Here is a 15,640-nt window from a genome sequence, read left to right on the forward strand (position 1 = left end):
AAATAAATTAATATTATTTTACAGGAGGATTGTCTTGGAATATGCCTAACAAGTAATTTTCAGGGAGCATTTAAAATTTCAAACCCATTTTTTTTGTATTTTAATATATTCTTTTCCACAACCTAATATATTCTTTTCTTTTCCAGAGCCTAATTTTTCCTTACACTTACAACAGTATGGGGAACAATTCTTGTTTATTTGAGCTAATTTCACGGGAGTCAAATCATCTATGAAATACTTTATTAAAATTCTCTTGTAGGGCCATGATTAAAGTAAATTTCTGTTGTTTCCTCCAGGTTTCTTCCCATTTGCTGTATTGCATATTTTTATCTAAATCCCGAGCCCATTTTATCATAATTTCTTTAATCACTTTTATTCTAACTATAATTAGAGAAGATATGTATATATTTTACTTATCAACTTTTCCTTTGAGTCCCACAGAATTAAATCAAAGCCACTCAATGTTTGTTCTATTCCATTTTCTTGCATGTCTTTTAAAAATGCTTTTCTCAGTTGGAAGTAGGTAAACCAATTAGTCTCACCTATTTTTATTTGATCCATTAGTTTCAAAATTGGTTGGCCATTGTTCCACATACCATATATACTCACATATAAGTCGAATTTTTCAGCACATTTTTTGTGCTGAAAAAGCCCCCCTTGATTTATACACAAGTGAGGTGTATTTTAAAAAATATTTTAGGGTTTTTATTTTGTCGGCCGCCAGGTGGCGCAGTTCTTAGGCTAGTGCAGGGGTAGGGAACCTGCGGCTCTCCAGATGTTCAGGAACTACAATTCCCATCAGCCCCTGTCAGCATGGCCAATTGGCCATGCTGGCAGGGGCTGATGGGAATTGTAGTTCCTGAACATCTGGAGAGCCGCAGGTTCCCTACCCCTGGGCTAGTGGCACCAAAATGTCAGGGTACCATCAGGTGACACTCCTGATGATACCAGCCAGGTTTGGTGAAGTTTGTTTCCGGGGGTCCAGAGTTATGGACCCCCATAGTGGATGCCCCCATTCCCAATTGTTTCCAATGGGAGCTAATAGTAGATGGGGCTACATTTTGAGGGTCCATAACTTTGGACCCTTTGTACCAAACTTCACTAAACCTGGGTGGTATCATCAAGATAATCTCTTGCTGATACCAGCCAGGTTTGGTGATGTTTGGTTCAGGGGATCCAAAGTTATGGATCCCCAAAGTGGGTGTTCCCATCCCCCATTGTTTCCAATGGAAGCTAAAAGTAGATGGGGCTACCCTTTTGAGGGTCCATAACTTTGGACCCCCTGAACCAAACTTCACCAAAACCTGTGTGGTATCATCAGGAGGGTCTCCTAAAGATACTCTGAAATGTTGGTACTGCTAACATAAACATTCCTCCCCTGACAGGCACCCTAAAAATTTTCCCCAGATTCTCCCTTTAAATCAGCCCCCCTTCTGAGTGGATTTAAAGGGAGAATCAGGGTTTACAGAGCTAGTTTACTGTTTTTATTTGAAATAAATATTCAAAAAAATTTAACCTACTGATGCCTCAATTAATGTAATTTTATTGGTATCTATTTTTATTTTTGAAATTTACCAGTAGCTGCTGAATTTCCCACCTGTGACTTATACACGAGTCAATAAGTTTTCCCAGTTTTTTGTGGTAAAATTAGGTGCCTTGACTTATATGCGGGTCAACTTATACACAAGTATATATGGTAATCAAATTTTTATATCTCAACCAGTCATTCACATCTTGGCACTGCATATTTTGCAAAGCTTGAAGTCTAGATACCCAGGACAATACTTTCCTATATAATTTTGGCTTATATTTCTCCCAATGGCTCATTTTCACCCTGGAGAGAAGTGACTTGAGGGGTGTCACAGGTTTCTGTCCTGGGTCCAATGCTAACCAAATCTGCAGATTGCAACAAATTAGAAGGGGTTGCTGATACCCCAGAGGACAAGGTTAGAATATCAAAATCACCTGGACAGATTAGAGAGCTGGGTCAAAACTAACAAAATGATGGCGCAAGCTTGTTTTCAGTTGCTCCAGAAACCAGGACACAAAGTAATGGATTCAAACTATGAGAAGAGATTCTAACTAAACATTAGGAAGAATTTTCTCATGATAAGGGCTGTTCAACAACAGAATACACTGCCTCTGACAGTAGTGAAGCATTCTTTTTGAAGGTTTTTAAACAAAAGTTGGATGACCATCTCTTGGGAGTGCTTTATGTGTCCCTGCTTGGCAAGGGGTTGGTTGGGATGGCTCTCGTGGTCCCTTCCAACTGTATGATTCTATGGCACTAAAAGTTCAGTGAGAAGAGTTGCAAATTACACCAGATACTCCAAGGTGGGTAACTTTTCAAAGGACCAGGTGTGCTTGACTTGATTGGATGTTGGGCTGTTTTGATGCCTCAGAGATTACCCATTAACTGGAAATGATCTTGTTTTGCTTTGATGAAACATTCTTTGAAGTAGAGCTATGGTTATATATGTGCCTTGGAACCAAGGGACATCCTGCCTCCATGATGAAATCTGCTCTGGACATGAGCAGAAGTATTCAAAAGATTCCCTCATTGCAATTTCAGTTTTCAAATGGGTGCACTTCAAAAGAACAAAGAGAAGATTGGGGATCAAATTGGAATATTTCAACTGAGGAGAGGGCAGGAGCCCAACACTGAACCTTCAAATGGTTTCTCCTTGGTGTTGGTTCTCAAATGTTCACATCTGCATCTCTGTGACTGAACTTTCTTCTACACTCTAAGCATTCCAAAAGTTTATCATACGTCTGTCTTCTGAGAAGATGTGCAAGACCTACTTTGACTGAATCTCTTTTCACACTCTGAACATTCAAATGATTTCTCCCCCATGTGGGTTCTTTGATGTTTTTGAAGATAGCTACTCCAACTGAATCTCCCAGCACTGAGCATTCAAAAGGTTTCATCCCCATGTGCGTTTTTTGATGATTCTGAAGACTTCCACTCTTACTGACTCTCTTTCCAAATGTAGAGCATTCAAATGGTTTCTCCTCCCGTGTGGGTTCTTTGATGCTTTCGAAGACTGCTACTATCACTGAATCTCTTTTCACAATCTGAGCATTCAAAAGGTTTCTCCCCCGTATGGGTTCTCATATGCGTCTTAAGATGTCCACTGTGACGAAATCTCTTTCCACATTCAGAGCATTCAAAAGGTTTCTCCCCCGTATGGGTTCTTTTATGTGTGTAAAGATTGCAGCTGTGACGGAATCTCTTACCACACTCTAAGCATTCAAAAGGTTTCTCCCCTGTATGGATTCTTTTATGTGTTTGAAGACTGCGACTGTGACTGAATCTCTTTCCACACTCTGAGCATTCAAAAGGTTTCTCCCCTGTGTGGGTCCTTTGATGCTTCTGAAGACTGCTACCTTCACTGAATCTCTTTCTACACACTGAACATTCAAAAGGTTTCTCCCCTGTGTGGGTTCTTAGATGTTGTTGAAGTTTGTCCCTCCAACTAAATCTCTTTCCACACTCTGGACATGCAAAAGGTTTCTCTCCTGTGTGGATTCTTTGATGATGTTGAAGACTGTCACTCCGACTGAATCTCTTTCCACACTCTGAGCATTCAAATGGTTTCTCCCCTGTGTGGGTTCTTTGATGTGTTTGAAGATGGCTACTATCACTGAATCTCTTTCCACACTCTGAGCATTCAAAAGGTTTCTCCCCTGTGTGGATTCTTTGATGTGTTTGAAGATGGCTACTGCCAGTGAATCTCTTTCCACACTCTGAGCATTCAAAAGGTTTCTCCCCTGTATGGGTTCTTTTATGTGTGTGAAGATTCCCAGTGTGACGGAATCTCTTTCCACACTCTGAACATTCAAAAGGTTTCTCCCCTGTGTGGGTTCTTTTATGTGTTTGAAGACTGCGACTGTGGCTGAAACTCTTTCCACACTCAGTACATTGAAAAGGTTTCTCTCCTGTGTGGATTCTTTTATGTGCTTTAAGACTGCAACTGTGACTGAATCTCTTCCCACACTCTAAGCATTCAAAAGGTTTCTCTCCTTTCTGGGTTATCTGAGGTATTTGGAAATTATCACTTTTACTGAATCTCTTTCCACATTTTGAAGGTTTTTCCACTTTGTGAATTTTCTGGTGTACAAGGAGCTGTGATTTGTATCTGAAGAACCTTCCACAGCAATAGCATTTATGTTCCTTCATTATACTGTGTTGCAGAATATGTTCCTTACCCTTTCTTCCATCAGACAAGGTCATTCCACTCTCTAAGCAGATGAATGGCTTCTCTTCTGAATGAATCATATGGGATTGAACAAGGTCTGATTTCTGTGAAAAGTACTTGCCACAGTCTGAGCAGATATAAGATTTCTCTTCTATATGTGTGCTTTGATGCCTGAGGAGCTCTGCACTGCATAGGATACTATTTTCATTCTCCAAGCATTGATGGGACTTCAGTTCACTGTGCATTTGCAAATGTATCTCATACTGGTTTTGATCTGGGAAAGTCATTCTACACTCCAAACACATATATGCTTTCTCCACTGTGTGGATAACTTTGCAGAAATCCTGCCCTTTACCAAGACTCATGTTCTTATGGATGGTCTTTCCAAAAGTCACAATTTCTTTTTCATTTTCCCTGGAGAGGATTCTCTGCTTAGCATTGAGGCCTTTGTCCCTTCTTGTTTTGGTTGACCCTTCTTCTTGGACTATGATTTCATGAAAATCTTGGAACAGAAAAGGCTTATTCCATCTCTTGTCTGTATGGCCTTCCACTTGACTCTTTGGTCCATCTCCTTTGGAGTCTTCTTCCTTAGCTTTTTGCACAGGGAACTCCTGGAATCCCTTGACTTTTTCCTCTCTAAGTCCTGCTGAAAGGAAGGAAGAGGCCCAGTCACCACCTAAACAAGAAGCCAAGATACCCATCAGACACTGCTCATTGTGTATGCATTTCCTTGGTCAGTTCTCCCCACACCAAAAAAAGCTCTTTTGAATTGATTATTGATAATTCAATAAAAGAGAAAATGAGGCTTTTATAACCTGCTTTTCTTTTCCTTAAAGACTCTCATTGCATTTTACAAAGCACATTACTTTCTCCTCCCTACAACAGGCATCTTATGAGATAGTTGGGCTGAGAGAGTCAGAGAAAACCATGATTGGCCCAAGGTCAACTAGAAGGCTTCATCTGGAGGAGTGGGGACTTGAACCGCTCTTCCCAGGTTAGAGTCTACTGCTCTTAACCACTACATGATACTGTCTCTCTGGAAGAAGTTACGATAATATACAGTCCGGCAACTGCTTGGAAAATTTTCTTCTAGTTGTGAAGGAAGTCATAAAGAGTTGTTTTTCAACCTTACGGGGAAGGGGGGAGGCAGGATTTCACGGAGTGAACCCCACAATTCAAGGGGACCCCCATGGTTTTTGGAAGAGGCATCAGTAATGTTGAGGGCACGTAAGGCCCAAAGGCATCCAGGTGATGACTGTAGGAAAGGGCCTTTGGCCTCTTCCAGTCTGGCAGTTCTTAAATAACCCACCCCACCTTCACTGAAATATACTATATTTAAGGATACAGCAGTCCATCAAGAACCACAGCTGAGCTCAGTCCTGGAAGGAGCTTCAGAACCTCTCACACTGCAGGTCCCAGAAGGCCTTTCTCAGCAGGCTATATGACTCTGCCAAATGAGGAGTTGCTAAGTGAAGCAGAAATCATCCACGGATATTCCTTACCCATTCCCTTGACACAACCATGAATGACACTCACTTGCAGCCAAGTCATCTGGGAAGGAAATACTCTCTTGAGATCTTCTTGAAAACCTCTCCAGGCTTTCTTCTGAGGCTTTGTCTGTCTCCACTCCCATCTCTCTTACATGCATGGCTCCTTTGGCACCAAGAGACAGAGAGACACAGAGAGAAAGTGATTGTCTTTTTATGGGGAAAGAAAGAAATCCAAGGAAGAGAAAGGGGTTTTTCCCTTGGGAGAATGGGAACCTAGTCAAGATCAAAGCCCAAGATTAGAGCATATCCTACTGTGGCAAAGCTCACAAGCCTTGTAAACGGACATGTGAAACAGGAGTTCCATGAGAAGAAAAAGTATATTTTGTGGTGAAATGTCCCAATACTGTCTTTGTAAAGTAGAAAAGTAACTATAATATAAGGGTATAGTGCCTTATACTTACATAGGTGGTAACAGATTTTAATGGAACTAGTATCTTATTATTTGCTAATGTTTGCTTTGTAGTCAATATATTCAATGTTTAGCAGGTATTTTTAAAGACGATTAAACTTTAAATAATTATATTAGTTAAATAATAACAAAGAAACTTTATGTCAAGATTCATAATACACACACACTTTGATCCCGACGACGACGAAGAAGAAGAGGAAGAAGAAGAGGAAGAAGAGGAGTTTGGATTTATATCCCCTTTCTCTCATGTAAGGAGACTCAAAGGAGCTTATGATCTCCTTTCCCTTCCCCCCTCACAGCAAACACTATAAGGTAGGAGGGGCTGAGAGAGCTCCGAAAATCTCTGACTAGCCCAAGGTCACCTAGCTGGCACATGTTGGAGTGTATAAGCTAATCTGGTTCACCAGATAAGCCTCCACAGCTCAAGTGGCAGAGAGGGGAATCAAACCCAGTTCTCCAGATTAGAATGCACCTGCTCTTAACCACTACACCAAGTTGGCTCCGTGATGGAAATCTGCTGGTAGTCTCTGGCCCTAAGGACATTAGGTTGGTCTCGACCAGAGCCAGGGCTTTCTCAGCCCTGGCTCCAACCTGGTGAAACTCTCTATCTGCTGATACCAGGGCCCTGCTGGATCTTAGTCATGTCCATAGGGCCTGTAAGATGGAGATGTTCCACAGGGCTTTTGGCTGAGGCCATACATAGCTCCAGCGACATCTTGCTGACTTCTCAACCATCAACCATTAATAACCATTCGGCAATATGCACTTTAACCTGAGTGTCTTCCCTTCCTCCTGTTTATGTTTTTATTGTCATCTGATCCCCTGGTGTCTTTCTCATTTTCATAGCAAAAGAAGTAATGGAAGATTGAGGATACTAATTATAGGCTGAATAAGGTTATTATTATCTTCGCCATCTGTGGAAGCATATTGGGTTTTTACAGTTTTAATTTTATTCTAGAGTTATATTTTTATATGTATTGTTTCATACTTTTCAAAGCCACCCCGACTTTTGTTATGGTCAGGAGTGGGCAGGGTATAAATGAAATAAAATACATAAAATTTAATATAAAATCAATTTAAAAGTATTTTTAAAAATAAAGCCCACAATTACAACCAATGCAAGTGGGATGGATCCATTCGATATCAGTCAGACAGCATGACAGTAATCTCGTTGGAGGATAATTGTGTTGAAATGGTTGGTGACTGAGAGTCTTTCTGAGGGTTTCTGAATCCCACATTGGCCTCAGGCCACCCTCTCTGACTTGGGTAATAGCCACAACACTGGTCTCAGTTGTTCCTGCCAAAGCAGATGGCTTCAGTTGCTCTGCCTGGCCATGCTGAATATTGAGTTTGCTTACTTATATACACTATGATACATTAATTAGCCTATGGCTAGTACAGTCAAAGGTCACATGACTTATATATATAGCTGGTGCAATCATGCTTAGTCATTCCCTTTGGCTGACTGCCAACAGGTGACTGCTGTTAGTCCTTCAGCAGTCCATTAAGGCAATCACGGGTTTTGCCATGCAGCTGTTATACTTTCAGCTCCTGACACTTTCACTGTCATCCCTCCAGCTGAAGCCCTCCAAAAGAAAGCAAGTAGTAGGAAAGACCTCAAAAGAACAGATTTCTGTGCACAGTTTTGATTCATACATAATGACAAAGTCAGCAACTTGCACCTTGGCCAACTACTAAAAATCTTTACCCAGAGAGGCCACACTCCCATAGTTCTCCAGCATGACTTCCCTGCAGAGAGCTCTTTGATCCGGATTCAGCAGAGCCCACTCTGCCTCGGTGAAACATACAGCCACCTCCTCAAAGGAAACTGCAACCTGAAAGAATAAGCATGCTTGAGTCCCTCGTCAGAGATGATGAGCAGAGATGGCACTCTAGAAGGGGGTATATGATGGAGAGTTGAGCATGTACATAACGAGTGGTGTTCAGATCCCCTTGCCAGGACACCTCAGCACCAACTGCAGGAGAGAAGCCCTCCTGAGAAAGGCTATCCCCCACTCATTTCTCCTACCTGGACTGGAAGTACAGCAGCTGTTTCCACATCTCCACAAAGAAAATGAAACAAAACTGTCTCTTGACTGGCTGCAAGGGAGAGAAAAGTGGAAGAAAAGACATTAGCCTCCACTTCCTATTCTGTTTGCTTGGGTGAATCGTGTTTCACGCACACACACACATTCCCAGAGCTGTCTAACCTTGCCCTATCTACACTCAAAAAGAATTGTGACACTTGTGGGACAGGCAGAAGAGAAACACAGGGTACCCATGACCCTTGGGGGGCTATAAGTTCTGTTGACTCGTTTTAGGCTTCTGTGATACTTGAAAACGTGTCCTGTGAACTCTGGAGCTCAAAAAGTGAGAGCTCCTCTGTTGAATCAGACCAAAGGCCCAGTCATGCCCTTCTCACACTAACTGGGCCCCTGCACATATCTATGAGTTTATGCTAGTGAGAGAAAAAAAAGAGAGGTGAAAATGAGAGTATACGGCATCTAGCCATTACATCTGGCCCAAAATTCAGATGTTACTTTAGTGCATCTGCAAACTTGGGATCAGGGACGTAGGTATAGAATTTTTATGGGGGGTTCAGGGGGTGGGGCATGGCCACTCCTCCCCAAGCCCCACCCCCACCGCTTATAAAAGCAGCTCTCCGAGGCAGAGGATGGCAGACTCCCCTGCCCCGCCCTCCCCCCCACCAGCTGGGCTCCCAGCCGGCAGCTGGCAGGCCCTCCTGCCCCCCCCCCTGGGCAGAGGCATAGCTAGGGAAAATGGAGCCTGGTGCAAAATCTGATTTTTGCGCCCCTCTCCCCCCCGTCCCCATGGGTGGCTGCTGTGATGCTGGAATCCACCCCCAAGTAGTATCACTTTCAATGGTGTTTAAATTAGGGAGCCCAGATTCTCCTTTTAAATCCACCTTAAAGGGAGAATCTGAGGTCCCCAGTTAAAACAACACTGAAAGTGATGCTGTTTTGGGGTGGATTATCCCCCACCCTGAAACAGCATCACCTTCAATGTCTAAACTGGGGACCTCCGATTCTCCATTTTATTTATTTATTTATTTATTTTATTATTTAAATTTCTATACCGCCCCATCCCCAGGGGCTCTGGGCTTTAAATCTATGCCGAAGAGGGTGGATTTAAAAGGAGAATCTGGGGAAATTTGGGGTGGGATGCCTGCTGTCAGGGGTGCAACTGTTAAGCTAGAAGCACCAAACATTCAGGGTATCTTTAGGAGACTCTCCTAATGATACCACCCAGGTTTGGTGAAGTTTGGTTCAGGGGGTCCAAGCTTATGGACCCTCAAAGGTGTAGCCCCATCTTCTATTAGCTCCCATTGGAAACAATGGGGGATGGGGCACCCCCTTTGGGAGTCCATAGCTTTGGACCCCTTGGACCAAACTTCACAAAACCTGGGTGGCATCAGTAAGAGACTCTCCTGATGATACCACCCAGGTTTGGCAAAGTTTGTCTCCCAACAAATCCCTGAAGTTTTGGTGTTGCTAGCCTAAAAAATGCGCCCCCTGCAGGCCAAAAACTGAAAAAACCACTAAAAAATACCAAAAAGCCCACAAACAGGGGGCAGAGCTTCGGACATGTAATGGGGGGTTTGAATCTGAGAACCGCCCCCCTTACCTACGTCCTTGCTTGGGATATCAATGAGTTTCCAAGGCATCTACTGGACCACTAATGTCACACCTGGATTTTTGGTCAAACAAAACATAATGCAGTATCACATAAATCTTGAGCCCCTCCCCCAAAGAGCTGGAGATGGCGAACCACAGATTAGCATCCCTAGACCATCAGCCTATTTTCCCACAGCAGCTGGCAGATGCCATGGAAAGCATGAGCACAAAACAAAATTTCCCACTATTCCTGGCACCTAACACCTGAATTTCTGAGCATTCTCCCCAGAATGTGCATGATACATTATTTCACAAAACTCACTGGACACAGCGTGTAACACATTTCTCTCTGTGATATACCTCTGAAGATGCCAGTCACAGATGCAGGCGAAATATTAGGAACAAGATTTACCAGATCAAGGTCACACAGCCCAGAAAGCCCACAACAACCAGTTGAGCCTGGCCGTGAAAGCCTTCCATGATACAACTCAGCCAGAGTTTGTCTATCCTTTCTCTTGTACCAGTTGAGGCCCTTTAATGGGGAAAGGGTAGGATATGAAAATTGTAATCTATGTGAGAAATTGCCTCCATGACTTTGTCTACTCCTTTTATGGTCATCACAGTTAGTGAACAGAAGTGGGAACCCACTAGTAGAAGACTTTAATTTAACCTTCTGCCTCTATTTACCCTTTCCATTTCCTGAAAACCCTCATATCCTCTCCTCTATTCCTGATTCTTTGTCTTCTATGGTTGCCAACTGAATTTTTGCAAATATCAACTCAATAAAGCATCTATGAACAGAATAAAATGTCCACACACATTTGTGTGAAGTATCCAGTAGCAAACATTTAAATATTAAGTATTAACTTCATGCCACCAGATTTCACAGAAGGACAAATGGCAAACCACTGTGTAATAAACAGAGCGTAAAAAAGTAGAGTTCATCCACACAACAACCCATGCCATAGGCTAGGCTGAAAGTGTACAAATGGTCCAAAAACATCCAGTGAACTTCCACAGGAGGATGGAAATTTGAACCTGTGTCTCTCAGACCCTACTCTGAAGTTCTAATTGCAGGCTTTCATATGGTGGCTGATGTTGAACAGGAGCAAGCAGGCCCACTTGAGTCATGAAAGCTGGGTGGTAACAAGTCCCACCCAGAGGTTGTCCATCTTCAGGTTGCCAGTCAACAGCCACCAAGGGACTCTGCTGCTGCGAGCTATGTTGATCCTTTTTATCATTTCCAGATTCTTAAAAATCTCCAACGTATTTTTTTTAAGTTTCAGATTTGGGGGCAAATCTGCCACCCTTTTCACATTTGTAGAATGATTCTTGTAGCCCATCCCCAGCTCCAGTCACCAGAGTTATGTATTCAAAGATTTGGCTCAATTCGCTATCAGAATATCAGACTGAGGACCACAAGGACCATCCAGGCAAAATGAGACCTTACCACATGAGATGACATCTTGGCCATGCTCCTGAGTCTGACCATGCTGCTCTTTCTCCAACAAAACTCTTTCCATCTCAGAGAACTCAGCTTCCATCTTCACTAATGGATCCCACATCTGAAACAGAAGCAAAGGAGACAGGGAAGAGACTGAATGGAAGACACCAGGTAATGGATCCTGCCCCACCCCCAGACTCTGCATCTTTCTATCAGCAGACCTTACATGGTTTTCCTTTCAACACTGGAGGGATTATCTGGAGGGATAAGAAATTCCTCAGAAGAAGTGGCTGCTGATGCAGCTTCTGAAATATCCGATTTGGATGATTAATTCTTGGACAAATATCAAGCAGGGAAGCTTTGGGAAAAGGCCAGATATTGTTACTTGATTTGGACATACCTGGAATGAAAAGCCCTCACCTGTTCTGCCTGCCTCTTCTCCTCAGCCTGACTCAGGAGGAAACCTTCGGCCAGGGCCACTGCCTGGGAACTGGTCTCTGGCCCACATTCTCTGACCCAGCACTGCATTTCCTGGGGCAGGATGGTCAGGAACTGCTCCAGGATCACCAGGTCCAGGATCTGCTTCTTGGAGTGCCTTTCTGGCTTCAGCCAGTGGTTGCAAAGTCCATGGAGCTGGCTGAAAACCTCTCGAGGTCCATTGGCCTCATAGTAGCAGAACTGCCGGAAGAGCCGGCAAAGTACTTCTGAGTTCAAGGGCTCCTGATTCCAGATGCCTAGCACAGCTGTCTCCCAGAACTCAGCACTACTCCCAGCTTGGATGGAATGGGGGCCTTTTCTTTTTCTCTTGCCAGGTCCAGGTCCTTCTGGGTCCTGATCTTCCATCTCCTTCCCTGTGTATTGGGTCGCCTCCAATTGTGAAAAGATGTCTTTACTCAGTTGACAGTGAAGAGAATTATCTTCCTGCAAGGGGGATGGGGGAAGTAGACAGCAATGCAGCACAAGGAAAGCAAAAGACAGTGGAGATATGTAGTGGATCAAAACAAAATTGTCTCTTGTGGCTTGTAGTTTAATTTTGCTGTATTACATACCCAGCTTTTTTGGATGTGCCTATTTGGTTTGTCAGGAAAGTTAACTGTCTCTGACTCTTTAAAGATGCCACAAGTTTTCCTCTGATTACTTTGGAGGGCTTTTCTGGATGTTTCTCCAGGTCCAGTCCTCCCAACACTGAGCATAACTTCTAATTAATTAAAAAGGGGATATCGAAGATTTTTTTAAATTGAAGAACTGATGGAGTTTATGTCCTTAACAGTGTTTCCACTTTGCAATGCTTACATTTATGAAAACAATAATAAACTTCAAATGTGTTCTTTTTTTATGACACAGCATATAGAACAGCAATTAATAATTAATACGTACCAATTCCTGAGTTTTTCTGACTTCCATCAAGCCAGTTGCTTCAAGATGAATAGACTTGCAGCTTTGCTCCACCTTGGTGAGTTGTCTGTTAGGAGTTTCATGTAAGCCTTGAAAATGTGTGTGTGTGTATATATATACACAAAAAGTATATATATATGAAAAAGCTGGAGTCCTTCTGAGGTAAGCAATTGGCAGCTTCAGGCCCTCCGATCACTGTGAGGAGATTCAAATAATTCCCATTGCAACAACCATCACAATACAGACAAATAGCCAATTAATTATATCAGTGTATAGTTTTACAATGGATGTCAAATCAAGTAAATAAAAATAAATCTTAAAAGCTGAAGTCCTCCTGAGGAAAGAGAGCTACAGTTTTAGCCCTCCAGTTACTCTGAGAAGATTCAAGCTGTGGTAAAGCAGATTCCACCTGAAGGAGATGGATAACCATCTGTTGGGAGTGCTTTGATTGTGTGTTTCTGCATGGCAGGAGTTTGACTTGGTGGCCCTTGTAGTCTCTTCTAACTGTGTATTCTGTGATTCTATTCTAACATTCACAACCAGAACAATGCAGATGAATAGAAAAATAAATAAAAATAAATTTTAAAAGCCAGAGTACTTCTGAGGTAAGCAAGTGGCACCTTCAGGCCTCCAATCACTCTGGGAAGATTGTAATTTTTTTTTCCTTATGAGGAGTACTCCAACTCTTTACCCCCTCCCCCACAGGGGACTCAGGGTTACCAAGGACAATAACGGTCTCTGCCCCTTTGCCACAAAGCATCCCTGGTTAGGAGGATTAGGATCATTAAGTGTCCACTTACTCCAGCCTCCCTCTTCCTTAGCCCTTTCTGTCCCCTTTAAATTATGTTCAATTGATTTCTACCTTCCATGGATCATGGAGGGGGAGAAGCATGCTCAGGCCTCTAGTGCTGGGGTGGTTTGGGGTGGGGAAGGAAGATCCTTTTCTTTCAGTTCCCAAACGCTTCTGCATCCTGGAAAACCCCCTTCCCAACAATAACCCTCTTTGGGTCCCTACAGGGAGGAACTAGACCAAAAAGATTATAGAAACACTACACCTCAGTAGAATTTGGGTCCAAAAGGGGCCTGGGTAACAGTCAGACTACATGAAGTTGAACTGATCCTTACGAAATCATTTCATTTTTACCCTGAAACAAAACCAAACCAATATCATATTGTAGAGCATGTCTAAGTCTATAGGCAGCACCGCAAAAATCAGGTATCCACTGCTTCATGGTTCTGGGATGGTGAAAAAATGTCAAAGCCTGGATTCTCATAGATCCTTATGATTTTTGCATTAGGTCACCCCACACTTGCCCACAATTTACAGGTCATGCCTCTAGATAGGTTGCCCTGGAAAAAGCAGATGGCAGATTCCAACTCTCAATTTAGTAACACCAAATGTTCATTTGCATCACGAAAAACTTCCCACACATAGAAAGCTAGCACTGCAAGAAGAGAGGCTGCGTCAACTATCTCTGTATTAATCAGGTCAAAGACGGATGTCTCCTCATTCATGCCAGACAGGGTGCCTTCACTCTTTCCTTCCATCCAGCACACGGCACTGCTGACCTTGATGACATCTTGCAACTGGGGAGCCTGGAGAACCCCCCTTCACATACACCCATAGAAAAGCAGCAAAGGATCATGATTTCTATAGGGAGAAAGACAAAGGGGATTGGAGGGAGGACCTCTCCATGATTCTGTGAACCCCACCTCCTTCCAGAGTAACTCAATCACTTAAACTATAGAAGAAACATAACCTCCAAACAATCTTCAGACCCAAGAAAATTCAACAAATGCTACATTTAGCAAAGGATAAGAGGGATCCTTTAACTGCTACAGGATTTTACTGTGTACCTTGCAGCTGTGGACAAGTCTGCATAGGGACCACAAAATGAAGCGCCCAGACACGAATCAAAGAACATGAAAGGCATAGCAGACTAATTCAGTTGGAAAAATCAGCAGTAGCGCAGCCCATGAAAAACTAAGCTGGACACAGTGTTATTTGAAAACACAGAAATTCTGGACCTCTCTGACAGTCACTACATCAGACTACACAGAGGAGTGACTGATATCCACAAGCACATGAATAATTTCAACAGAAAGGAAGAAACCACGAAAATGAACAAAATTTAGCTACCAGTACTTAAACACACTAGAATCAAGACAACAGTTAGCAAACACCACCCAGACACCAGGATGTCTCTCTGCAGAAAGCAAATTAAATGGTTAGAAATGCCAGGCAACTCTGCAGAAAGCAAATTAAATGGTTAGAAATGCCAGGCAACTGCTATGCAGATGCCCTCACTAATAGATTATGCAACCTCAGTGTTACATACATATGCTAAAATGGGTGGATTCCACTTAACACATGCAAATTGCACTCTTAACACTTTTAAGCAATGCAAATGGTTCTTTGTCCCACTCTGGACATTCCTTTGGAGTGTCAAAGCAAACCTGGAAAACCCACAACACCCTAGGGATTGCCTTCAACAAAGCTAAAAGATCCCTTTCCTGTTCACATCACTTGCAGGTCTTAATTCCCTAACTCTTTTCGGAGGGACTTCTTTACTTTGCACAAAAAGCAGCTCTTTGTGGAACAGGAACAGGTTAAGTGAACTTGAGGATGACGAGAGGGAACTTCTCCTATTGCCCCCCCCCCCTTCCTCTTTCTCCGCTTAGGGTCCTACCCAGCATACCCTAGTAGATTTCTCTCCCCACAGCCCCTTTGAGTTCACCAGACCCCTCCCATTCATTGCTGCAGAAACTCAAGTCTTCCCTCTGTAAAGGGGGAGCAGGAAATAGCTCCTCCCGGCCCCCCGCCTCCCCTGGACTGCGAGTCTTTCCCTTTAATTATCCTAGGCTATTATGTGCGTTCCCTTTGCCAGAAAGAAAATAAAGTGTTCTTTCTTCCAGTGCAGGGGTAGGGAACCTGCGGCTCTCCAGATGTTCAGGAACTACAATTCCCATCAGCCTCTGTCAGCATGGCCAATTGGCCATGCTGGCAG

General features: G+C 43.1%; 2 protein-coding genes across 7 annotated transcripts in view; both read right to left on the bottom strand.

Annotated features, from left to right (window-relative positions):
* Positions 1–15,640, bottom strand: part of LOC125428587 (zinc finger protein 883-like) — a 1,608,225-nt gene that overhangs the window by 1,494,307 nt on the left and 98,278 nt on the right. The gene's annotated exons all lie outside the window — the stretch shown is intronic.
* On the bottom strand, positions 1,579–15,321 carry LOC125428567 (oocyte zinc finger protein XlCOF6-like). Of its 5 annotated transcripts, XM_048488883.1 has the most exons (9): positions 13,688–15,321; positions 12,615–12,827; positions 11,658–12,158; positions 11,244–11,358; positions 8,188–8,258; positions 7,867–7,993; positions 5,736–5,852; positions 3,556–4,875; positions 1,579–3,387 (listed from the first exon to the last, which is right to left on the bottom strand). In XM_048488883.1, the coding sequence occupies exons 2-9, from the start codon at positions 12,639–12,641 to the stop codon at positions 2,999–3,001; spliced, it is 2,667 nt and encodes an 888-aa protein (XP_048344840.1). In that variant the 5' UTR covers positions 12,642–12,827; positions 13,688–15,321; the 3' UTR covers positions 1,579–2,998. The 5 variants fall into 5 exon arrangements, with proteins under 5 accessions (XP_048344840.1, XP_048344843.1, XP_048344842.1 ...); XM_048488886.1 differs by having other exon boundaries at positions 3,556–4,842; positions 12,615–15,321; XM_048488885.1 differs by having other exon boundaries at positions 3,556–4,845; positions 12,615–15,321.

The sequence above is a fragment of the Sphaerodactylus townsendi genome, linkage group LG03 (assembly GCF_021028975.2).
Source record: "Sphaerodactylus townsendi isolate TG3544 linkage group LG03, MPM_Stown_v2.3, whole genome shotgun sequence".
NCBI classification, from domain to species: domain Eukaryota; kingdom Metazoa; phylum Chordata; class Lepidosauria; order Squamata; family Sphaerodactylidae; genus Sphaerodactylus; species Sphaerodactylus townsendi.

Coding starts and splice junctions, on each gene's coding strand:
- LOC125428567 (XM_048488883.1), bottom strand. CDS start 12,641: ATGGAAGTCAGAAAAACTCAGGAATTG. Junction 12,159..12,614: donor TCAGAAAAACTCAGGAATTG/GTACGTATTAAT, acceptor TCCCCCTTGCAG/GAAGATAATTCTCTTCACTG. Junction 4,876..5,735: donor CCCAGATGACTTGGCTGCAA/GTGAGTGTCATT, acceptor CTTCTTGTTTAG/GTGGTGACTGGGCCTCTTCC.